The sequence below is a fragment of the Cydia amplana genome, chromosome 20 (assembly GCF_948474715.1).
Source record: "Cydia amplana chromosome 20, ilCydAmpl1.1, whole genome shotgun sequence".
Taxonomy (NCBI): Eukaryota; Metazoa; Arthropoda; class Insecta; order Lepidoptera; family Tortricidae; genus Cydia; species Cydia amplana.
The window spans coordinates 5,699,106-5,724,925 of record NC_086088.1 but is presented as its reverse complement, the minus strand read 5'-3'; the positions used below and the strand labels follow the sequence as shown (position 1 = coordinate 5,724,925).

Genomic DNA, 25,820 nt, shown 5'->3' with positions numbered 1-25,820 from the left:
GTCCCCCGTAGAATCGACCAGCCGCGCCGACAAAGCCCTCATAAATTCCTTCATGTCGGATGACCAAGGTCCCAGAGTCTCAACTGCAAGCGCCGCAAACTCATAGTCGTTAACTAAGGTCGAGTATTTGCGGCGCTTGAGAATCTGGGCCTGATCAGCCGCAGCGCCAACCTGGATGCGAGTCGCCCCGATGTGGGACTGTGCAAGGGTGTCAATTTATTTAATTTTTAATTGTAATGTTCTTTAATGATGATTTTATAAAATTTTGCATGCCTACTAGTATAAGGTATTGACATTATCTGTAGGGCTAAGATGGCCGGCTCTTTATCATTTGTCACCATGGCTGTCACGTTCTAACAAATATGTAAGTGCGAAAGTGACGCATGGCATGACAGGTGATAAAAATGCGACCATGATAGCTGGTCTGGACATAATACAATTGACTTTACCAACTTATCTGTACATAATGTTAAGCAAAATAAACGCATTTCATTTCAATGTAATTTAATTTGAATAAATGTGTTATCATTGAAAATATTTTGAATTCAATCTATAAAGATAAAATGCTTCAAATACATCCCTTAAATAAATAACATATGCTGCAGTAATATGAAAACTGAGTTGGTGATTAAATCCCAGCCATTTATTAAACTCGAATTCGGTTTAGAATGCAGGTCTAGTTTTTTTTTCCACCCGTTACGAGGAAAATAAATTGAATTTCGTCCCATTGTCCCCCATAAAATTATATTTTGGGCGGTGCAAAAGGTGAAATTCATTTCGTTCGGGATTGTTGAATATTCCTCCCGAATCAACCGAAGGCCTATTGTGCTCTGGCGAGATTAGGAGTGACTGAGGTCCGTTGGAGAATTAAAGGGTCACAATTTATAAAGAAATTTTGCTGAAGTTTATCGTGAAAACAAGTTTTAATTAAGCATTAAGTATCGATATCAACGTAGAAGTACTTAAAATTGATCACCGCCTTTTTATGACTTCGATTTTTTTATTATTATCCAAAAGAGCCGAGTTAGTTTATTAATTTATTACTTTTAATAATAAACCTTTTATAATAATATGCTTTGTCCCAAACCCATTAGTATCCAAATTGACCTTCCATAAAGTTAAAATTCATTACCTATGTAGCAATCTTTTGACATCGGCGTAGGTACAAAAGGTCATAGAGAAAAAAATACATAGATTGCTTACCCCACACATCAGTATTGGTACCAAAAAGACTATTATTTTCATAGTCTACATCTAGCATCGTGTAGCAGAACTGTCACCACTGCTACTTGACAATAGCTGTACTGATAGTTCCGTTACTCGATGCTAGATGTAGACTATGAAAATAATAGTCTTTTTGGTACCAAAACTGATGTATGGAGTGAGCACTCGTGTCTTACTATATTTCTCTATGAAAAGGTTAATGATGTCAATTTTTATTCATCGTCAAGCAACTCCATAGTAACATACCGTTTTGATGTTTCATTAATCCGATAAAATCCATTTTAGAGTTAGTCGCTGTTAAATAAATTTTAACGGCAAGAGGCTGAAAGGAAAATGAATCGAGCGCTAAATGCCGTCGACGCGTGCCGCTTTTAGAGTTAAGGACTTATAATGTTAATATTTCTTGGATGAAAATGCCATTTAAGATTCGGTTTAAATACGAGTATCAAGTACTCTCGAATAAAATCTTTGCTTATTTCAAGTCTGGTAGTTTAGAAGTAGGTACGTTATTGTAACTTATAACTTTTACGACCGTCTTTTCGAGTAACAGCGGGTAAGAAGCGACATTAAATAATATCTGGGAGACCTTTGCTCGGAAAATATATAAAAACAAATGCGCGTTTTCCCAGAGATAAGACCTAGCTAGATCGACTTTTCGCCCCCGAAAACCCCCATATAGCAAATTTCATCGAAATAGTTAGAGCCGTTTCCGAGATCCCCGAAATATATATACATATAAATAAATAAATATATAAATAAGTAAATAAGTATGCAAGAATTGCTCGTTTAAAGCTATTAGATAGATAAGATACCGATTGTCGGTATGTATGTTATTCTGCATCACTACACATACCAAACCAATTTTGTTTTTGAAGTTTGAATTTTGATTTTTTGATAAACAATTGAATGAGTTTCCACTGGCTGCAGTTAAGGCAACATTTGGATTTAAGGTGACAGTCCATTTCCAACGACAGCTGCACTACTGTTCATTTTACTATGGAAATTGACAGTAACACCGACGCGTTCCGTACCAGTCGTGCAGCTGCGGTCGGAAATGGAATGTTACCCTAAGATATACCGATGGTTGGTAGGTATACTAGGTATGTTATTCTGCACCACTACACATACCAAACCAGTTTGAATTTGGAATTTTTGATAAACAATTGAATGAGTTTCCGTTGGCTGTTACTGCTGTTAAGGTAACATTCGAATCTGCATCAGCGTTGCTTCGTTCTGCGTAAGTGTAAGGCCTGAGTGGACGTTCGAAGTGGAGCGTTCGGCGGGGCGTGTAGCGTGGCGTCGGACTCACAAGTAATTTGAGCAGCGTGCACTAAGGCCGCTCCTATACGTTTGCATTTGTTTAACATGCACGCCGCATGCCCCGCCACGCTGCACGCCCTACTCGTGCGTCCACTCAGGCCTTACTGGCCTTACACTAATGGGGCAGTACTGTATCTTACCAACGAGGAGGACGGATAGCAAAGTGACGGCGTCCGGGTCCTCGCCATCGCTGTACTCCACCGTCGCCGTCTCATTGAACTCGAATACTGCCTGCCGACACAAAAACGGGCGTGTTATCAATTTACAAGCCAAAAAACGATTGATAAAGGTGTTTATCTGGAGCCATAGACTAGGAATCCTCTAGAGTTTAGAGCAATTATTTCATGAAACCGATGCTGCCAAAAATACGGGGGTGCGGGGGGACGCGGTGAGCGAATCCCGTGCCGTGATTGGTCCGTTCAAAGACACGGACCAATCACGGAACGGGATTGACTCGAAGATGGAGTGAAACTACCGTATAAGTGGCAGAGGGGGTAGCGTTACTATGCTGTCTAGAGGATGTCTTGTCTGTGTCTGGAGCATTGCGTTGTATGCGAGTGAGACATGGACACTGAGACAAAAAGATAGAAAAAGGTTAGCTTTCGAAATGTGGTGTTGGCAGAGGATGGAAAGGATCAGTTGGACTGAAAGGAAGACGAATGAAGAAGTCCTGAGTATGATAGGAGAAAAGCGAAGCTTATTCAGTACTATAAGAAATAGGAGTGGCATGATGGTAGGACACCTGATACGGCATGACAAGTTGTTCCTGAACATCTTTGAAGGCAGGATTGAAAAGACAAGAGAAGAAGGGAAACCTAGAATAACTTATCTTAGCCAAATAAAAAATGATACGTCGTATGAGGAAATTAAATGACACAAGAAAGAAATGACTGGCGATTACTCGACCGACAAGAGCAAAGCTCTTAAGTTATGATGATGATGATGATCAATTTGCAATTTGTTTAATTTAAGAATAATGGAGATTCCGGATATGGGATCCTGCTTGTACAAACATTCTACATACACATAAATTGTTATGTGACCGTAATGAACAAATAAGTTGTGTGTAAATAATGTGTAAATAATGTCGTATGTATAATAATTGAATAATATGTAAGTTGTGACCTGTAATCTATCATTACCAATAAAGGATGTCTATGTCTATGTCTATGTCTACACACATACACACACACATACGTCACTGGCTCAGTGACCCAAAAAGGATCTTGGTCTCTGACACAAGAGAGCGCCACCCTGCCCTATCCTGCGCCACTTCACGCCAATTGGGTATTCCGAGGGCGGACAGGCGGTCTAGCCAAGGTGCCGATCGCTATCGCTTCGCCATGGAATCGCATGGTGTCTCTCTATCACTCTTCCATATAAGTGTGACAGTGACAGTTGCGTTTCGTTCGCTACGTAGCGTTAGCGATTGGCATGTTGTCTACGGGGCTTGGTCTTTTTGGGCTTCCGTCACTCCAGCGGTACCTGATGGGACGCCCAGACGGACGTTTTCCGCCCGGGTGCCCCACAAACATTCTAGGCTATACAAAATGTACCAGCATTGGGTTCATTTCAGTAAAACGGCTATAATATAAATTATATCTCCGGTCTAATCGTTGCCATGACCACATAATACAATTTATATTAAACTGGTGGTAAATACAGTTGCCACCGTAGACTTGTTATTTTATAATTTATATTTTTGTCCGTGACGATGTTGTTGAAAGCGATTATCTAACTGATAACAAGCGACTGTAAGGTATCTGAGTCATGTACAGTACAGCTACACCAACCAACCCCTAAACGGCTTTCTTAATCGCTCAATCGACCTGATATTTGACATTAAAGAACATTCACCTTGAGAACGTAATTTTATGAAGATTACCCCATTACAAACCCCGCATGTCGTTAAGCGTTCTCAGCACATACCAAGCTACGCGGTTTTCACATCTGGGGGCACGGTAGTGCCCCCTCCAAGTCCAGCAAAACAAAGAGGCACGGCCGTACCATCCTTTTATCGAAGCGATTCAGGCCATTTTCGACGTCCGGTAATTTTGTGCTGGCTGAAGCTAGAACCCTGAATTTTCAGTGACATATAGGGCTTAACATGTTTTAGATATATTCTCAAAAACATTAAATCTGAACTTGTTTAAGAATTATTGTACGTCAAAGTTCCTTAGTTTCGACACTGACACACTCACTCACCTAAGATCATCATAATTCTAAGGCAGTTCTAGCATACCCACAAGCTTCAAATTTTAAACATAAGTAGTTTTCAGCTTATCAAGCCATAGAAAATCAAAAAATATTGCAATATCAGTCACGTATTAAAGATCTAAGAACTGCATAAGTAAGTTTGTAATCCCATATAAATATATGCTATTACAAAGTTACTGTTGCAGTTCCTACAAATAGTAGGTAAAGGTACACTACGATGTACGATGTGAGTATGAATTAAGATGTGTTTAGTTATGATATGTGTATACAGAGTATGGGTATGAGTACCCGAAAAGAAGGACTGTCTACAAAAAGAGATGAGATTCCATCAAAAACATTACATGTAAAAAGTCATTATACGTATTACAAATTAAAAATATCTTATTGATAATACGGTTTTAACACCCCCTGGCAGTGATTAAAATAACCGACTTGGTTTCACATTACATCTCAAAACTTTTTTTTAGTAGAAGCGTTGCGAGACTTGCACCTTTTTACGTGTAATGTTTTTGATGGGATATAATTTGCTAAAAACAATTCCAAAACTCTGACGTTCCGAGGTAACACGTGTTTAGGTATTTTGCCTCCACATTTACTCGGGTAACTTTACACTTTACAGGAGAAATGGGTTGGTGTGAAAAACTTTTGATTACCTAAAATAAAATTAATTACAAGCAAATATTGTACATACATAATTAAATAAAATACCACACCTTTTAGTTTTTGTAAATGTAAATGTTATGGGACAATGAGCATGAGTCATTAGTGTAGCCATTATAAAAAACAATTTATTTTTAAAACACTGTAATAATTTGTAGTCAGCAAAATCAAACGCAGCTTACGCAGCACGAAGGTGCGAATTCGACATTTTAGTTTGAATTATTTTCCTAGCTCCTAGCTAAATAGTTGGCAATTATTAAGACAAAGACTCGACCAACACATTTTTGGAAAATTCTCTACGCGATACTATCGCGTAACAGTAATAACTATTCTTTTGTCGCTGTCACTTTGTCCCATTGCTCAATCATGATCGTTACTCCATAACGAATATTGCTTGAGAAACTTACCATTTGGCTTTCCAGAGAAGGGTCATTATGATGCAAATACATAAGGACCCTTCTCTTATGAAAAGCCACATTTCACTACACTAAACGATACTAAGTTCTCCCAAACGTGTCAGTTGTTCGCACACGTGTCTCACATAGACTATAAACTATTGAACGAAATGTGATAGAAAATGTTTCCACAGCACGTGCCCACTAGTAGTGCTATAAAGTGTCCAACTGTCCAACGTCCATAGTATCTTAATTCGAATAAGGCTTATTATTCGACCACATTGGTTACTAGTAATTTGTTAACCTTATTGCAAAGAAATAAGGTCCAAAATTGGTCAGTGTTGGTGGTGATGGATAGACTTAGGACCTTTTGGAAGCAGGTTAGAGTTTGATGGGTCAGCAATACGATGCAACAATGTAATAAGATATGTTTGAGATAGTTCGGTTTGTAGGTACAATTCCGCAGCTTAATGTCGTAATTGAAGGTATGTAAGTGCTTCCGTTCAGAATTGAGCATTTTCGAACCGAAGATTAAAAACGTTACCCAGATATACAAGTCGGGTTACTTTAGCCCTGGAACCCTCCAGGCCAGGGTAACTTTGGCCATTGAGATTTACCCGGTCCAGGTTATATTATTATTATTGCACTATAATTATGGAAATATGCCATGAGGTTGGTTTTAGCTAACCTTGACCTTTTTATGTTTTTTATTAGACCCTTTTAAATGAGGTTTTCGTGTGGGTCCAAGTTACCCTCGATTGGGTAAAAGTAAGTTTATGGTACCTAATAAAAAAAAGCGGCCAAGTGCGAGTCGGACTCGCCCATGAAGGGTTCCGAATTTAGGCGATTTATGACGTATAAAAAAAACTACTTACTAGATCTCGTTCAAACCAATTTTCGGTGGAAGTTTACATGGTAATGTACATCATATAATTTTTTTAGTTTTATCATTCTCTTATTTCAGAAGTTACAGGGGGGGACACACATTTTACCACTTTGGAAGTGTCTCTCGCGCAAACTATTCAGTTTAGAAAAAAATGATATTAGAAACCTCAATATCATTTTTGAAGACCTATCCATAGATACCCCACACGTATGGGTTTGATGAAAAAAAAATTTTTGAGTTTCAGTTCGAAGTATGGGGAACCCCAAAAATGTATTGTTTTTTTTTCTATTTTTGTGTGAAAATCTTAATGCGGTTCACAGAATACATCTACTTACCAAGTTTCAACAGTATAGTTCTTATAGTTTCGGAGAAAAGTGGCTGTGACATACGGACGGACAGACAGACGGACAGACGGACAGACAGACAGACAGACATGACGAATCTATAAGGGTTCCGTTTTTTGCCATTTGGCTACGGAACCCTAAAAAACCGTAAATAAAGGTTTAGTACGAGTGAAATTTTTGTGGCTGATTGTTGAGAGAATTGTCACTTACAAAAATTATAACTTGTAAATAATGCAAGTGGCTTCTTTCAAAACTCCGCTCCTTCATACCACTTACTCCTTACCAAGTGTCTAACGTCGACTTTGTATTACATTGTGATTATATATATGTATGTATGTATGTATGTATGTATGTATGTATGTATGTATGTATGTATGTATGTATGTATGTATGTATGTATGTATGTATGTATGTAACTTACATTGGTGGGTAACAAAGAGGCGAACTCCATCTTCGTCGGCTCAGGTCTTCGTGTCCACCTTCATGAGGAACAGCTGCAGTTGGGTGCGCCAAGCGATGCGTAGTGCCGCCATTTTGGACGGGCCTCACATATCTGAAACAACGAAATTATAGTTGTTTATATTTCTAGCGATCCGCTCCGGCTTCGCACGGGTTAACAAATTATACATAAACCTTCCTCTTAAATCACTCTATCTATTAAAAAAAACCGCATCAAAATCCGTTGCGTAGTTTTAAATATCTTAGCCTACATAGGGACAGCGGGAAGCGACTTTGTTTTATTATACTATGTAGTGATAAACATTTTGAGAATAGGGAAACCTTTTTCTAAAAGTATAAAGATATTTTAAGTTATTTCTATTCTAATTCTATGTCACATTATAATTTTATTTTCATCACGCTATAATTATACTCATGGATAAATTTAGAGGAACGCAAAAAAGGCTTAGTTACTGGATTACAGCACCTAAAGTAATTTCCAAATTAGTAATTACTAATTAAACGTGTTTTTGCGTTCCTCTGAATTGGTCTATGAGTGTATAAAATTCTTCCGTTTCGTATATTATCTTTTTATTTTAAATAATCTGGCACTTTACTACATTAAACAGCTTTCATTTTACAAGTCTCCGTCAATATCCGGTTCCGAAGTGATCCTCTTTCTGCGTTCGACAGCCGAACGCTTCAAGAAATCTATAAACTCTTCGACATGACACTTCAAATAAAAATCGAGGGAATCCGTTTCGTCTTTTTAAAATTGCTTATAAAAAGGCAATTTTTAAGATTTTGTGATTTTCTTGTATTAAATTATTCTTTTACTAACAGGGCGGTAACATTTGGCAGAATTATAATTATTTTCATCCATTTTACGACTGGCAAAATGTGCAGATGATTTGTAATACACTGGCAAATATATTGCTTACCGGGAGACACCATCCCTCAAATTATATGTACAGTTTTTTATGAAATAAATAATTTTGTATTTTTTTTTGTATTTGAAATTATCACTTTTGATCTATCGTCATAAAGTTTTTGTGCCTTTTTTGGGTTTAAACTATATACAAGGGATACATTACTCAGTTCGTATTTTAACAAGAAGCTATTGCAGCGTTAGATTTTGGGTAGGTATAATGAGTTGACAAGTCAAAGGTTATAAAACCGATTTAAGTAAATTAAATTAAGTTCTACATCATTAGTAAAGTGTATTAATAATAGCTTTGTAGACTGAGTAACCAAAAACCTGCTGTATGTGCCCGTATTATTCATTGAAATTTTGCTTTGATTCTTGAGTCGCATTTTAACCACAATTAAAATGTCGTAAATAATGTCCATGTTAATAATCAATCATGCTGTGACCATGACCATTGTTTTGTCTTTTTTGCCCAAACCGTAAAATTATGTTAATGAAACCTAATGCTTTTCTTTATGATGACACGCAAAGGGGAAATGGCTTTGTAAGCACACTAGGTATATGTAATTAATGTAGCGTAATAACGAATTAATGGGAGGTTCGACGTTAAAAATTTGCTGAGTCATTCTGAAATAAACTTCATTTAATCAATCATCATCATTAGCCTTCGAAATTAGCTGCCGTATTAGCTGGCATTGAGCTAACTTTGTAATACACCTTTGAACTTGAAGATGAATGGAGGCTTCTTTTCAATCAATTATAAAGTCAAAACTCAGAATAAAACCTCACGAATTCTAGTTAGGATTCAAATGCCTGAACCAATCGGCTACTTACCAAAGCACTTTTAAAGCATAGTTCCCAAATCATGGAGTAGGTTTAATATTATTATTGTAGTTGTCTATTTATGTTTAAGTAGGTATGTTTTTTACTGGGCATTTTCTAGAGCAAGCATGAATAATTTTTCTGTATTTATTTATCAGTATCACCAAGAAGCCGGAAATATAATTTTATCACAACAACCACGACCAATGACAAGACACGACAGAAGAATATGATAAATCGCATATCAGCGAGATAGATGACATATATCGCGGGAAACAGGGTAATGGATCTTTTAAAAGTTTTCCATGCTTCGCATTTTCCGCGTGAAGTTGCTTGTGTCCCGAAAGTTAAGAATGTTTAAGTTATACTTTATGGCGGTCTTATACTTTCTTCTACCAGAAGAAATCAGGAGATTTACCGAGATAATAATACTGATAAATACTTACTTACACTTAGAGATAAATGTAAGGAAATTGACATAATGACAGTGCACTGTCAATACATTTTAGAGAATATTCTGTAATGTACATAAAAATATTGTAAATTTTTGAAAAAAATGTGAAATACATAATATTAACACTAGAAATAAACATAAGCTCGCAGTGCCCTTCACACGGCTCCATAAAATTAAAAAATCATTCATGGGCAATTGTGTGAGATTTTATAATAAACTTCCAAACCATATTACTGAATTATTTATTAATAAATTTAAGAATTATGTAAAGTGTAAACTTATTTCTAAAGCGTATTATACCACACAAGACTACATGAATGATAAAACAACGTGGGATTAATTGTTATTCGAAATGATTATTTATTTATTAGGTATATTTGATTAATGATGAGGAAATTGATATTCCGATGTATGTACTTCTTTTGTGTTTTTTATTTATTTATTTGACATTTAGATTTTATTCTAGAAACATTCTAGACTAGTATTTTTTCATGCTTCACGATCCTTGTGTGAAATTCTTAAATTTGTGTTAAATTTGATTTGTATAATAATCCAATATTATTATGGAATAATAACATCAATAAATTGCTCTGATAATTAGCTTAAGATAATTTATAAGTATGTTACGATTCATAAGTGCTTGTTGCTAGGCCTACATGAATAAAGTATATTTTGACTTTTGACTTTTGATCTGTTAGACTAAGGTTGTCAAAAATATGAAAATGACAATAGACAAATAAAAACATATACTATCTAAAGTCTATTTTTTTATTCGGTAGACTGAAATGACAGTTAATAGTATGAAATGACATTTCATGTTCATACAATTAACTGTCATTTCAGTCTACGGACTAAAAAATAGACTTTAGTCCTAGTTTAGATTTTTTTTTGAACGCTTCAAACATATTGTTTTAAGTAATACTAGAACATATAGCATAAAACTAAATTAAAATAATCAAATGGAATGTTTCGTTCAAGTTTAAATTTCGAATTTTGAACGAATTATGATATACTGACCTCAGAAACAATAACAATGTTTTTTAGTATTCTTACATACATAATTTAAGTATACCTAAGTTTAAAGAAATAACGCTTAGATTAAAGGTTCAAGCATAAAATTCTTACGATATGTTGTCGCATCATTCCTAAGGAAAAAAAATTGTTCATGCAAATAAGGGTCCCGAGCCGTATTTTATGTACACCTGTAATAAAATACAGAGTAAAAGAGTAATACTCGAGTATGTACGTACTTTGTAGATGTCTTAAATTCAATCTTGAAAGGTATAAAATATCTTGGGTTGGCATAAGGGATCGTCAAAAAGATAAAGTCACAAAAGTATGACAAACCCGATTTCTACGTCGGAATTAATAAAGAAAAACAGTAAACTAACTTTAGCGAGCGTGTTTGTTTATTGAATTTAATTTTACCGCAACATTTGTAAATTCTTGATTTTGTACACAACTATTCTTCCTCGCGTTGTCCCGGCATTTTGCCACGGCTCATGGGAGCCTGGGGTCCGCTTGGCAACTAATCCCAGTAATTGGCGTGGGCACTAGTTTTTACGAAATCGACTGCCATCTGACCTTCCAACCCAGAGGGTAAACTAGGCCTGTATTGGGATTAGTCCGGTTTCCTCACGATGTTTTCCTTCACCGAAAAGCTACAGGGAAATATTAAATGATATTTCGTACATAAGTTCCGAAAAACTGATTGGTACGAGCCGGGGTTCGAACCCGCGACCTCCGGATTGCAAGTCGCACGCTCTTACCGCCAGGCCACCAGCGCTTATTTATTTTGTACACAACTATGAGAAAGTTATTATTTTCAGAATTAAGTATAATATTAAAATTAGGTTTATATTTTATATGAGTATGTTTGTATCGTATCTATTCTTTCATAACACGTTAGACGACATTTTTAACCAACTTTGAAAGAGCAGGTTTTTTACAGATACTTAAAATTCGCAGTCGGGGTTTCAGACGTTGAAACCCGTTGATATGAACTACCTACTTACCTACAATTAAGTTTATTATAATGATTCTACTTCTTCTTTTTATACAAAAATGCCTAAATAACGGTTAACTCTATGTCATTCTAAATGTAAAGCAATGTCCCCCGAGTAAATATGGGGCATTATCTATGAAAAGGGACCTTATTGTCGATGTCGCTTACGCCGCACAGCGTCGCGCGGCATTGTATTTATATCGGAGCATCGTTAAGAATGGCGTAAGCGCCATCGACAATAAGGTCCCTTTTTATAGATAACGTCACATATAATGATTGACGAGCACTTTTGGAAGAGTAATAAATAATCGATTATGCCGTGACCGTGACTTTTGGTTCGATCAAACAATGATTTGCATTTTGGTGGATTTTGATTATAATATTCGTGCAAACGGTAAAAATATGCTAAAAACTAGTATTTTATACAATCGTGATATAATGGAGAGCTTTTCAGTCGAGTACCGTGTTTAGGCAACGAAGCTTGCTGAGTTGCCTAAGTAAAGGTACGAGATTGAAAAGCTTGATAATATCACTATTGTATACAATACTTTTTCTACGAGTCAACAAAAAAATACTTAAAACTAGTAGAAGAATCATATATGTAGGTAAAAAAACCAAAAGTATACAGCTATGATGCGCGAGCAGCCGCGATACCTTCATACTCGTACGCGACCCGGCCCCCGCGACCCGCGCCCCCGGCCGGTTAGTCAACGACACCTTCTCGTAACTCATGAGGCCCTGGTACTTGCTCCGCGCTTTCGATTGGTCAATTTCATTATAGTTGACTAAACTGTATCGAAATGAATAGTTGACTAAACTGTATCGAAATGAATATTATAGTTGAGTTGGGGTCCCATAGTGAAAAAAGTATGCGATTTCACTTTGGTATGCGAAGTCTTAATTCAAGCATTGCAGTCGATGAGTAGAAAATAGTTATTTGTACAACAAGAGATCAAAGTTTGATATTTCTTCGAGTGCTTATTTTGAGTCCCGTGCAAGCGAAAGATTCTATACTAGATTCACGAGCGTAGCGAGTGAATCTAATTTAGAATCTTGAGCGTAGTAAGGGACTCAAAAGCGCACGAGATGTAAATAACTTTGATCTCGTGTAGTTCACAAAACTTTTCACCTCAGCAGTGAGAACATATATTAGAGAACCCGAAAAATATATTCCTTTTTCATCACTTACCTATTCACTCATGTTTTCTTAAGATATACCAACAATTAAGTTTTCACCTCAGCAGCTCGAACAAGGGTACTTTGCTACTTAAAAACAGTGAGCAAAATCGCATTTTGCTCACTGAGTGAGCAAAATTGCATTTTGCTCATTTTGTCTCTATCAGTGAGCAAAATACGATTTTGCTCACTGTTTTTAAGTAGCAAAGTACCCTTGTTCGAGCTGCTGAGGTGAAAATGATATTTTCATTCATATACAGTAGATTAACGGTTTATAAGCAAACATTGGTATACAAGTTTGCCGAGCCACAACAAACTCAAGTCTCTCAAAAGTAACTTGGATTTAAGCGCCTCCAAAATTCACGGACAATTTTCTGCTAAACACACCATTACCCTCGTATAGCATATAGAAAACACAGATCACTTACCATATGGAACATGTAAGTGTAAACTACTGTAAGGGTAAAAACACCAGAGCACCATTTATAACAATATTTATTAGAGAATCACAATATATGAGAGTTAGGGACTTAGGTAATACGCGACGCCTTTTAGGCGCAAAAACCGATCTTCTAGATGACAGACGTCATAGTGCTGTCGCAGAGGTTATTGTAGTGATGTGAAGACCGCTAAATTACGATACCGCCTTTTAGCTCGGCCATCGCCTGACCCGACCAGCGCCCCGCAGGTCACTGTCATCAGTGCAGCCACTGAAGTCTGCCACAGCCAACGCAGTCGCAGCAAGCTGGGTCTTCACCAGGTGGATGTAGCCTCCACCAGTTCAATATTCTGCGAATTGAACAAGCACCTTTTACGCTCAGCCGATATACAAGCCTTGGTCCTTTTGAGTAATTCGACTCGAGTTCCGTTGAACGGTCTATTTCGTTATTGTCAACTTACACCAAGATATTTAGTTCTATTTCAGTCGAATTGGAGTAAGGGCTTAAGCCGACTGAACCAAATGTAAGAAAGCATGACCAGGCTAGGTACCAAATAATCCGTGGTATGAGAGGTGTTAGGATATGCAAGTCTGCTCAGCACTTGCTTGAAATACACAAAAGGCTTAATTCACGTGCATATGACACCAAGAGGATATAAATACCAATTAATTATGCAAAATAATAAAATATTGCGATGAGCGTGACATCTAGCGGCAGGTAGATAAACCACCCCCTTTTTTGTAACACCATCTAACATAAATTATTTTCTTGTGAATAACGTCATATAACTTTCAAGGATTTATTAGATTTTGATAAATTTCTAGCATGTATACCCATGCAGCTAGCCCAAACCTTCCATTGAGCGGTGCGTTCATACTGACCGCTTAACGTAACAATGACTATTTGTGTCGTTTTAAAAGCAAAGACTTGGAACAAACTCACAATTGGCTTCTCCGTTGTAGGATGTAAGACTCCCTCGCATGCACGCACAAAAATGCGTACAACTCGTGAGAGGCTAACATGGGACACGTCTCATGCATGTGCGGAGCTGCCTAGGCTAGGACACCACTGCCCTTGTAGGCGCAACGACCGTAGAAGTCGGCCCTTCACGATAAGGTTGTCACGGAGCCCGGTGCACGCACTCGCTCCAACTGGGTATTTCGAACAGGCACTCCCTCCAACTCTACTGGATCCGGTACTTCGCCAGCGATCCCTAGAAGGTATAAGTGCAAGCAACCCTTTCAAGGTAACCTTGAGATCATCAGTCTTAAGGTCATTAAAATATCCTTTTGTAAACAAGGTCTCAAGCCAACCTCTCAAGGTCAACAACAAATAGTACGATACGATATAGATAAAACATTCATCGGTAGTAGAAATAATGGTCCTCTTAAGGATAATATCATATCACATGCAATGGTCCGCCTCTTAAAGCCTGCACTGCAGATACCAGGAACAAACTAGCCTGTTAAAGATAGTCTTGTATCACATGCAATGGTCCGCCTCTTAAGGCCTGCACTGCAGATATACCAGTAACAAAATTAGCCTATTAAGGATAATCTAAGCTCACATGCAACGGTCCGCCTTTTAAGGCCTGCATTGCAGCAAATACCAGTAACAACCATCCTTTTAAGGATAGTCTTATATCACATGCAATGGTCCACCTCTTAAGGCCTACACTGCAAATACCAGTAACAACCATCCTCTTAAGGAAAGTCTTATATCACATGCAATGGTCCGCCTCTTAAGGCCTACACTGCAAACACCAGTAACAACCATCCTCTTAAAGATAGTCTTATATGACATGCAATGGTCCGCCTCTTAAAGCCTACACTGCAAATACCAGTAAACAACCATCCTCTTAAGGATAGTCTTATATCACATGCAATGGTCCGCCGTTTAAGGCCTGCACTGCAGATATACCAGTAACAAAATTAGCCTATTAAGGATAATCTAAGCTCACATGCAACGGTCCGCCTTTTAAGGCCTGCATTGCAGCAAATACCAGTAACAACCATCCTCTTAAGGATAGTCTTATATCACATGCAATGGTCCACCTCTTAAGGCCTACACTGCAAATACCAGTAACAACCATCGTCTTAAGGAAAGTCTTATATCACATGCAATGGTCCGCCTCTTAAGGCCTACACTGCAAACACCAGTAACAACCATCCTCTTAAAGATAGTCTTATATGACATGCAATGGTCCGCCTCTTAAAGCCTACACTGCAAATACCAGTAAACAACCATCCTCTTAAGGATAGTCTTATATCACATGCAATGGTCCGCTTCTTAAAGCCTACACTGCAAATATCAGCAACAACCACCCTCTCAAGGATAGTGACAAGCAACAGGCCGCTCCTTAAAGCCTCTGTTGCGATTACCGGCGCCAGGAAGTAGCCTATTAAGGATAGCATCCCTTGCCAAGACTAAAGTAACAGCCCTTCTTAAAGAGCACATAATAATTAAAGCTCTATAGCAGACATTGAAGAGAGTAAGTAATATAAATAAAATAATCACTCAGTTCTCAATCCGAGTGTCTAATAAAATTAATCAAGCACAATGTGTTTATTTTAGTCGGCAAACCCGTTAACAAAACACATAAGTATGACAACAGTAACCCAGTTCTAAATCTGGGATAAAATAAAATCACAACTCGATTCCAAACTCGAGAGTAAGTAATATAAATAAAATAATCACTCAGTTCTCAATCCGAGTGTCTAATAAAATTAATCAAGCACAACGTGTTTATTTTAGTCGCCAAACCTGTTAACAAAACACATAAGTATGACAACAGTAACCCAGTTCTAAATCTGGGATAAACAAAATCACAACTCGATTCCAAACTCGAGAGTAAGTAATATAAATAAAATAATCACTCAATTCTCAATCCGAGTGTCTAATAAAATTAATCAAGCACAATGTGTTTATTTTAGTCGGCAAACCTGTTAACAAAACATATAAGTATGACAACAGTAACCCAGTTCTAAATCTGGGATAAAACAAAATCACAACTCGATTCCAAACTCGAGAGTAAGTAATATAAATAAAATAATCACTCAGTTCTCAATCCGAGCGTCTAATAAAATTAATCAAGCACAATGTGTTTATTTTAGTCGGCAAACCTGTTAACAAAACACATAAGTATGACAACAGTAACCCAGTTCTAAATCTGGGATAAAACAAAATCACAACTCGATTCCGAACTCGAGAGTAAGTAATATAAATAAAATAATCACTCAGTTCTCAATCCGAGTGTCTCATAAAATTATATCTCAGTTCCTAATCTGAGAATATACTCGTAGTCAGTTCTTAATCTGAAAACGGTACCTGAAATAACAGCATTTGCCCTTAACATGGGAAATATAAAATAATAAGCAGTTGCTACTATGCAACCAATTGTAAATGATCATGTGCAACTTGGCTTGCCTCTTCCGTGCCCCTAAATAAAGGCAACACTCTTACTATACCAACATTGAACTACAGTAGAGCCTGAACAGAAGTTCATGTTATCGAGGTTCCTCTCTTACCCAGGTTCGCCTTATCGAGGTTTCACAAATTGTATTTTTCAACCATCATGAAGTGTATATTGATAATGACCAATCAGTCAAATCATGGCACATATGCTTAAACCATAAAGCTTCCAATCCCAAGACACACATGGTTGATTTTCTCCAGCTGTGCATGTGCATTTTATGTGTAGATAACTCAACACATCATCATCCAGGTTAACTTATACCTGCACAAAACTAAATAATTTTGTTAAATGCCATGCAAGCACACATTGTAAGATAAATGAGTTCATAACATAATAAACCACAATTTATGCATTTTTCAAAACAATGAAATACATACTTAGTGAACCCACAAAATTTGTGAAACATATTATTATTTATAACTTCTGATTTATGAAACCCAGAAGTAATAAAAGTGTACTGTTTATTAATGCAAACGGTACCATAACACACTACAAGTTCAGACGAAAACCGTCAATAACTTCAAACAGTAGCTCATGACATGATATTCTTCGGTCAATGTTCATTAGCAGTGAATGGGTTAAAATAGTTATTTGGAAAGCTTTAACCAAGCTATTTACCTTCGTTTAATATTCATCCATTTAACACTTAACTGACCGGTACGTTTAGAGTCCAGTAGCACTTGTATGTAAAGACATGTATATCATATAGACCGTCAATATTCATATTGACTCCTGAAAGTATTCACCTCGCTTACCATTAGCAACAACCTGCTTTACCAGTGTCATACTCAGCTCAGTAAGTATCTAGTTCAATATGTCCATCTCTTTGACAAGATTAAACCTTGGAAACACCTATAATCATACTTCATCGGTGCAAGTATTATAAAATTATGGTCAAAACTTCACCAGCAATAAAGTTTTGTTATAAGGAAATGCATCTGAAACATACTGTTAGAACACAAATGATTATCATTGTCAATAACTCAAACACTTGACAATGTCATGCCAATAACTTTCATTAGTTTGGTAAGTCTGTTTAAATATATGTCTTTGGTTCATTTTATAACATGACATTTTGTGAAAAATATTTGCAATGCAAACTTAAACCAACATCCCAATGAACAAAACAACAACCACAACATACTATAAGCTGTATGCAATTAATTTGTATAAACATTCATAAGATTTTTCATACATAGAACCAATCAATAATATATACAGACAGAAATTTTCTCAACATCTCAAATGATTTACTGCCTTATTTATCAGTATGTCTGCAGCTTAATGTTAATTGCAAAGATGCAGGAGGTTAAATGTGATATGAACTGTCTTTTAAAATATTCAGTCCGAGGAGGCTCCGGATACATGGAGTGACTACATTTGTCACAGACACTACTAACCAGCTTGAAATAAATGTCACCTTTCGCTTATTCACAAAGCACATTTTACTAACCACACACAGTCAATGTAACACATACTGACCGTTAGTATACATGTACAACATGAACAAACATTTTATTTCTAAATAAATACCTCATTTTCCATGACATCGGAGATTAGCCACTTATCAACATATTTTCTCCATATATGAATTATGAGCACTAGGACATAATATACCTGGCATCCATAACCAACTAATTTTGAAATATTAGCCATGTCCATCCGGGTTCATTATAGAGGCCTGACCCGATAGCCACTCTAGTACCTTCAATGACGGTATGGTCGTACAATTCAAGAATCATTGCTGTCAAATTTCTGGAAATTACACAGACTAAAAACATACCAACAAAGCATTATTTCAGTTGCAATAAGCATGTGTAATATCACACACACACACACACATATGAAACAACAAGTAATTTCTCCTCATTGTTGTTGTAACCAATATTCCAGTGTTTTTGAAAACTTGTAATCTATTTTAATTTGACTGAAAGGATAAAGTATTAAATAGCACTCATTGTTAATCATGAAAGCATAATACCACCATACATATAGCATCAATCACGGCTAAATTTACATTACCAAACTTGTTTTATATGCTTTTTACTTGAATGTAAATTTCACCACGACACAAACTTTAGAAAATGTTCATAGCATTTTGTTAATATGTCATGTAGACACACATGTGTACTTAATCACATTATGTTATGTATCTGAAAGCACATGAATTACCAAAATAACACAACATATAAGTGAGGCAGTGAATATTTACCACTTTGGCCCCGGAGCACTGTTAGGTGTTGGATCAACACAGACTTCTTACCTGAGTTAACTTTTACCTGAGTTACTCTATAATCCCAAGGATTTATTTCATTCATACCAATATCAAAATTCAATTGTACCTAATGGTATCTGTCAGCTTATGTCTTGTGATCTTCTGCTGTGAATATTGTAATACATACATGCCAGCAGCTTTATTGCACTGTCAATATGTTTTATTTTTGACAGTCATGATCATTGGTGTACATAAACTGAAATAGGTATCTGAAATCAAACACAAAACACACAAAACACACGGCAAAGGTACGATACGCCAGCCAATAGCCGGCACAGGTTAGTTTTGTAGGCTATTCTTGTAGGTATGATTTTGACACCAATCTTGGACTTTGTATATTTAAGTCCCTAACTGATGAGTGGTGTTGGTGCATTTACTCATTACAATCAGATTAACGATCAGAACAATGAAACAAGGAAGGACTACGCGCGGTAAATTTCGTAATGTCAATTTCGACAAATTATATCGTAGTAGGCGGGAATCCACTATCGCACTTCTGAAGCTGTAAGGGTAAAAACACCAGAGCACCATTTATAACAATATTTATTAGAGAATCACAATATATGAGAGTTAGGGACTTAGGTAATACGCGACGCCTTTTAGGCGCAAAAACCGATCTTCTAGATGACAGACGTCATAGTGCTGTCGCAGAGGTTATTGTAGTGATGTGAAGACCGCTAAATTACGATACCGCCTTTTACTACTTTATTTGGGTACGTACAACATTATTTATAAATAAATAACTAACGTAGTCATAAGCCAACACTAACAGTTGTATGGATAAAATTTATCTGAAATAAAGAATTAATAATAATAATTTGGATCAACACCAGCTTTAATGATGCAGTATTGCGGTGCAGCATTGCTATCAGCTGCATTAAGACAACGACTATACTATAGTTCGTTTTTTTAGCATTGGAAAGAATGACGTGGCATTTTATTAAAAATCACAATTGAAAAATAAGTCACAACAAATATGTTAGAATAATAAATCATATACGATATTTTACATTATTTTGCTTTCATAAGTAATATAATCTTACTTTCTAAAGCGTTTTTCAATATTTTTGAATACAAAGACGTCAAGATTCTTTACCTTCTTTCTAATGCTAAAAAAACGAACTATACTGTGTATTGGCGCTACTTTAAGGCGTCATGTAGTGCGGTTTGCTTTTCAACGTGGAGCAGACCTAGTTTGTCCATATTTTTGGGCTGTGGCGTCTTGATCGTTTGCCATCAACCATGCAAGTTACCGTGTGAATACAACAGATGCACAAATTAATGGCTGATTGGCTGGCGGCTGTTCAAACTTTACTTAGAGTACTATTTAGAAAAATACTATTTTTTTAAAACGTGTCTATTGGTAATCGCTACTGTCACCAGTGTCACCACGGTTACAAAAGAAATCTAAGACAAGCAAATAATTGTTTAGTACTTATAAAATGGCGTGGGATGCAATCGAGCCATCTGCTTTGCGAAGCAGTAGGTGCTTTACAAGTATATAGCGCCCAATTTTCGCGAAAGACTTCGTAATTTCTGCACAGTCTATAGTCGGCAGTCTACGACAGAAATGAACCACATTCTGTACAAAATCGTCTATTCCATTCCCCATACGTTCTCTCGAAAATTGAGGAGCTCGAGCAATTTGTCATAAGAGTGCAAACATAATGTGCTGCGCGTTTTTAATATATCCCGCATTATGCGATTCGCAGAGTTTGGGGGAGAAAATTCAAATATGGACTCCATATTTGAGATTATGGTCGGGGATTATTGGTAATGTGAAGATGTGTAATGTAGATCCATATAGGTATGTATGTAGATACTAGCTGTTGCCCGCGACTTCGTTCGTACGCGTGGATTTGTATATTGGTGGTTATATATTCTACATTAGCTTAGAACATTATGCAACAAAAGATCGCAGTAGGACGGTTAATCATTTGTTAATTATTAATATTACAACGCATGATACTTGTCTTTCACAACCTACGAAGCTTCAAGCCCCTAACTGAATAAAATTGTTCTCGATATAATCCCTCTCAACCAGAAGATTTTCATGTCCTCTATTTAATAAAACCTACTACTTAACTACCTATTTACGAAGTTTGAAGTTCCTAGCTTTAAATAAAATTTGAACCCTATACAAACTTTCAACACCTTTTTAACCATTATAGGGGATGAATTTTTAAAAACGCTGAAATTACTTTTCTTGTATTTTAATAATATGCCCATATACAAAGTTTACAACGATTCAAGTCCCGCACTCAAATGAATGTTTGACCTCCATACAAATCTTCAACCCCTTTTTCACCACCATGGGGATGAATTATCAAAAACTCTGAAATTAGTTTTCTTCTCTTTTGATGAAATACCTGTTTACGAAGTTTCAAGTTTGTTTGCAACTTTACAAACTTTCAACCCCCTTTCGACCCTTTAAGAGATGAATTTTAAAAACGCTGAATTTACTTTTCTCGTATTTTAATAAAATGCCATTTTACAAAGATTCAAGCCCCGCACTCACAAAAATGTTTGATCTCCATACAAATTTTTTACCCTTTTTCACCACTTTGAGAGATGAATTTTGAAAAACGCTGAAATAAGTTTTCTTCTCTTTTGATAAAATACCTTTTTAAGAAGTCTCGAGTTCCTAGCTTAAAATAAAATGTGAACCCCATAAAAACTTTCAACCCCTTTTTAACCCTTTTAAGGGATGTACTTTTAAAAACGCTGAAATTACTTTTCTTGTATTCTAATAAATGCCTCTGTACAAAAATTCAAGCCCCGCACTCACAAAAATATCTGATCTCCATACAAACTTTCAACCACTTTTTCACCACCTTCAGATATGAATTTTCAAAAACGCTGAAATTAGTTTTTTTCAGTTTTAATTTAATACCTTTTTACGAAGTTTCAAGTTCATAGCTTAAAATAAGATTTGAAACCCGTACAAATTTTCAACCCCTTTTTAACCCTGTAAGGGGATGAATTTTACAAAACGCTAAAACTACTTTTCCTGTCTTCTAATAATATCCCCAAATCCAAAGATTCAAGTCCCGCGCTCGACAAAATGTTTGATATCAATACAAACTTTCAACCCCTTTTTCACCACCTTACAGGATGAATTTTCAAAAACGCTGAAATTAGTTTTCTTGTATTTTAATTTAATACCTTCTTACGAAGTTTCAAGTTCCTAGCTTAAAATAAAATTTGATACCCGTATAAATTTTCAACCCCTTTTTAACCCTGTTAGGGGATGAATTTTACAAAACGCTGAAATTACTTTTCCTGTCTTCTAATAATATCCTCAAATACAAAGACTCAAGTCCCGCGCTCGAAAAAATGTTTGATATCAATACAAACTTTCAACCCCTTTTTCACCACCTTACAGGATGAATTTTCAAAAATGCTGAAATTAGTTTTCTTGTATTTTAATTTAATACCTTTTTACGAAGTTTCAAGTTCCTAGCTTAAAATAAAATTTGATACCCGTACAAACTTTCAACCCCTTTTTAACCCTGTTAGGGGATGAATTTTACAAAACGCTGAACTTACTTTTCCTGTCTTCTAATAATATCCCCAAATACAAAGACTCAAGTCCCGCGCTCGAAAAAATATTTGATATCCATACAAATTTTCAACCCCTTTTGCACCACCTTAGGGGATGAATTTTCAAAAACGCTGAAATTAATTTTCTTGTATTTTAATTTAAAAACTTTTTACAAAGTTTCAAGTTCCTAGCTTAAAATAAAATTTGAACCCTATACAAACTTTCAACCCCTTTTTAACCCTATTAGGGGATGAATTTTACAAAACGCTGAAATTACTTTTCTTGTCTTCTAATAATATCCCCAAATGCAAAGATTCAAGTCCCGCGCTCGAAAAAATATTTGATATCCATACAAACTTTCAACCCCTTTTTCACCACCTTAGGGGATGAATTTTCAAAAACGCTGAAATTAGTTTTCTTGTATTTTAATTTAACACCTTTTTGCAAAGTTTCAAGTTCCTAGATCAAAATAAAATTTGCACCCCAAGACGAACTTTCATCCCATTTTTAACCCCCTTAGGGGTTGAATTTCCAAAAACGTTGCAATTACTTTTTTTTGTAATCGGCTATAATGCCTTTCTAAGAAGTTTCAAAGCATTTGTAATGGATTCAAACTTTCAACCCCTTTTTAACCCTGTTAGGGGATGAATTTTCAAAAACGCTGAAATGACTTTTCCTGTCTTATAATAATATCCCCATATACAAAGTTTCAAGCCCCACACTCACAAAAATATTTGATCTCCATACAAACTTTCAACCCCTTTTTCACCACCTTGGGGGATGAATTTTCAAAAACGATGAAATTAGTTTTCTTGTATTTTAATTTAATACCTTTCTGCAAAGTTTCAAGTTCCTAGATCAAAATAAAATTTGCACCCCAAGACGAACTTTCATCCCATTTTTAACCCCCTTAGGGGTTGAATTTCCAAAAACGTTGCTATTACTTTTTTTTTTGTAATCGGCTATTATGCCTTTCTAAGAAGTTTCAAAGCATTTGTAATGGATTCAAACTTTCAACCCCTTTTTAACCCTGTTAGGGGATGAATTTTCAAAAACGCTGAAATTACTTTTCCTGTCTTATAATAATATCCCCACATGCAAAGTTTCAAGTCCCACACTCACAAAAATATTTGATCACCATACAAAATTTTAACCCCTTTTTCACCACCTTGGGGGATGAATTTTCAAAAACGCTGAAATTAATTTTCTTGTATTTTAATTTAATAACTTTTTACAAAGTTTCAAGTTCCTAGCTTAAAATAAAATTTGAACCCTATACGAACTTTCAACCCTTTTTTAACCCTATTAGGGGATGAATTTTACAAAACGCTGAAATTACTTTTCTTGTCTTCTAATAATATCCCCAAATGCAAAGATTCAAGTCCCGCGCTCGAAAAAATATTTGATATCCATACAAACTTTCAACCCCTTTTTCACCACCTTAGGAGATGAATTTTCAAAAACGCTGAAATTAATTTTCTTGCATATTAAAAATATATCTTTTTACGAAGTTTCAAGTTCTTAGCTTAAAATAAAATTTGAACCCTATACGAATTTTCAACCCTTTTTTAACCCTGTTAGGGGATGAATTTTACAAAACGCTGAAATTACTTTTCCTGTCTTCTAATAATATCGCCAAATGCAAAGATTCAAGTCCCGCGCTCGAAAAAATATTTGATATCCATACAAACTTTCAACCCCTTTTTCACCACCTTAGGGGATGAATTTTCAAAAACGCTGAAATTAGTTTTCTTGTATTTTAATTTAACACCTTTTTGCAAAGTTTCAAGTTCCTAGATCAAAATAAAATTTGCACTCCAAGACGAACTTTCATCCCATTTTTAACCCCCTTAGGGGTTGAATTTCCAAAAACGTTGCAATTACTTTTTTTTGTAATCGGCTATTATGCCTTTCTAAGAAGTTTCAAAGCATTTGTAATGGATTCAAACTTTCAACCCCTTTTTAACCCTGTTAGGGGATGAATTTTCAAAAACGCTGAAATTACTTTTCCTGTCTTATAATAATATCCCCACATGCAAAGTTTCAAGTCCCACACTCACAAAAATATTTGATCACCATACAAAATTTTAACCCCTTTTTCACCACCTTGGGGGATGAATTTTCAAAAACGCTGAAATTAGTTTTCTTGTTTTTTAATATAATACATTTTTACAAAGTTTCAAATTCTTAGCTTAAAATAAAACTTGTTCCCCATACAACCTTTCATCCCCTTTTTAACCCCCTTAGGGGTTGAATTTTTCAAAATCGCTTCTTATCTCTTGTACACTTTATAAATGCAACCTAGTGTGCAAATTTCAACTTTCTATCTTTTGTAGTTTCGGCTCTGCGTTGATGAATCAGTCAGTCAGTCAGTCAGTCAGTCAGTCAGTCAGTCAGTCAGGACACTTGCATTTATATATATAGATTACCTACTTATGCCGAGGAGAGGCCACACGCTTTTAACACCTGTCAGAATACTCGAAATTTTAAATTTCGAATAGTACCTAGTAGTAGTAAAACACAATAAATTGTACAAAAATAAACATAAAACATGAAAAAACACACATAATTTGTACAAAGGCGAACTCTTCCCTTTCAGGGATCTCTTCCAGTAAACCTTTGAGCAATATGCTTTATGTTTATAGCTACATATTTACCTGTCTCGTAATTCCACTAATTCATCATTGGTTCTAATGGATTACTAGACCATACCTACTCGACGTACTTTTCTATTATGCGAATATTATAGTATGTAAGAGGTAATTTTGCAATATTTTACCATAATTCATGATAATTATATAAACTATAACACCTTTTCATATTATGGACGTCAGTTAGTGAACTGTTCGTTGAAACTGATCGGCGATGGTTAATTTAATAACGCATACTTCGATATCATAGCTAGTTTGATATAGTTATCGTATCGTATGATTATAGTTTCATTAGTTAGTCAATCACCCTTGATTCAAACTTTCTATGCTAGTTAGCACCAACTACTTCTAACCAACTTGGACTTCGGTCCCCGGGTGCAACACATATCTGAAGTGTGATCTATCAATTATTTCAAATGTTATTTCTTGTTTTGTAACCAGAGTTATTGATGAGCAAGATATGGAGTCTTTTTTCCTCGCGTTGTCCCGGCATTTTGGCCACGGCTCATGGGAGCCTGGGGTCCGCTTGGCAACTAATCCCAGGAATTGGCGTAGGCACTAGTTTT

The 25,820-nt window shown here is 35.9% G+C and overlaps 1 protein-coding gene and 1 long non-coding RNA gene across 2 annotated transcripts in view; both read right to left on the bottom strand.

Moving 5' to 3' along the window:
* Positions 1–25,820, bottom strand: part of LOC134657479 (dopamine receptor 1-like) — a 141,703-nt gene that overhangs the window by 13,172 nt on the left and 102,711 nt on the right. Inside the window, exons 2-3 of the mRNA XM_063513047.1 lie at positions 7,468–7,599; positions 2,685–2,775 (exon numbers count right to left, since the gene is read on the bottom strand). Coding sequence (XP_063369117.1) covers positions 2,685–2,775; positions 7,468–7,497 — 121 coding nt within the window. The 5' untranslated portion in view covers positions 7,498–7,599. The remainder of the gene's footprint in view (positions 1–2,684; positions 2,776–7,467; positions 7,600–25,820) is intronic.
* Positions 1–25,820, bottom strand: part of LOC134657598 (uncharacterized) — a 188,166-nt gene that overhangs the window by 100,273 nt on the left and 62,073 nt on the right. The window lies entirely within an intron of this gene.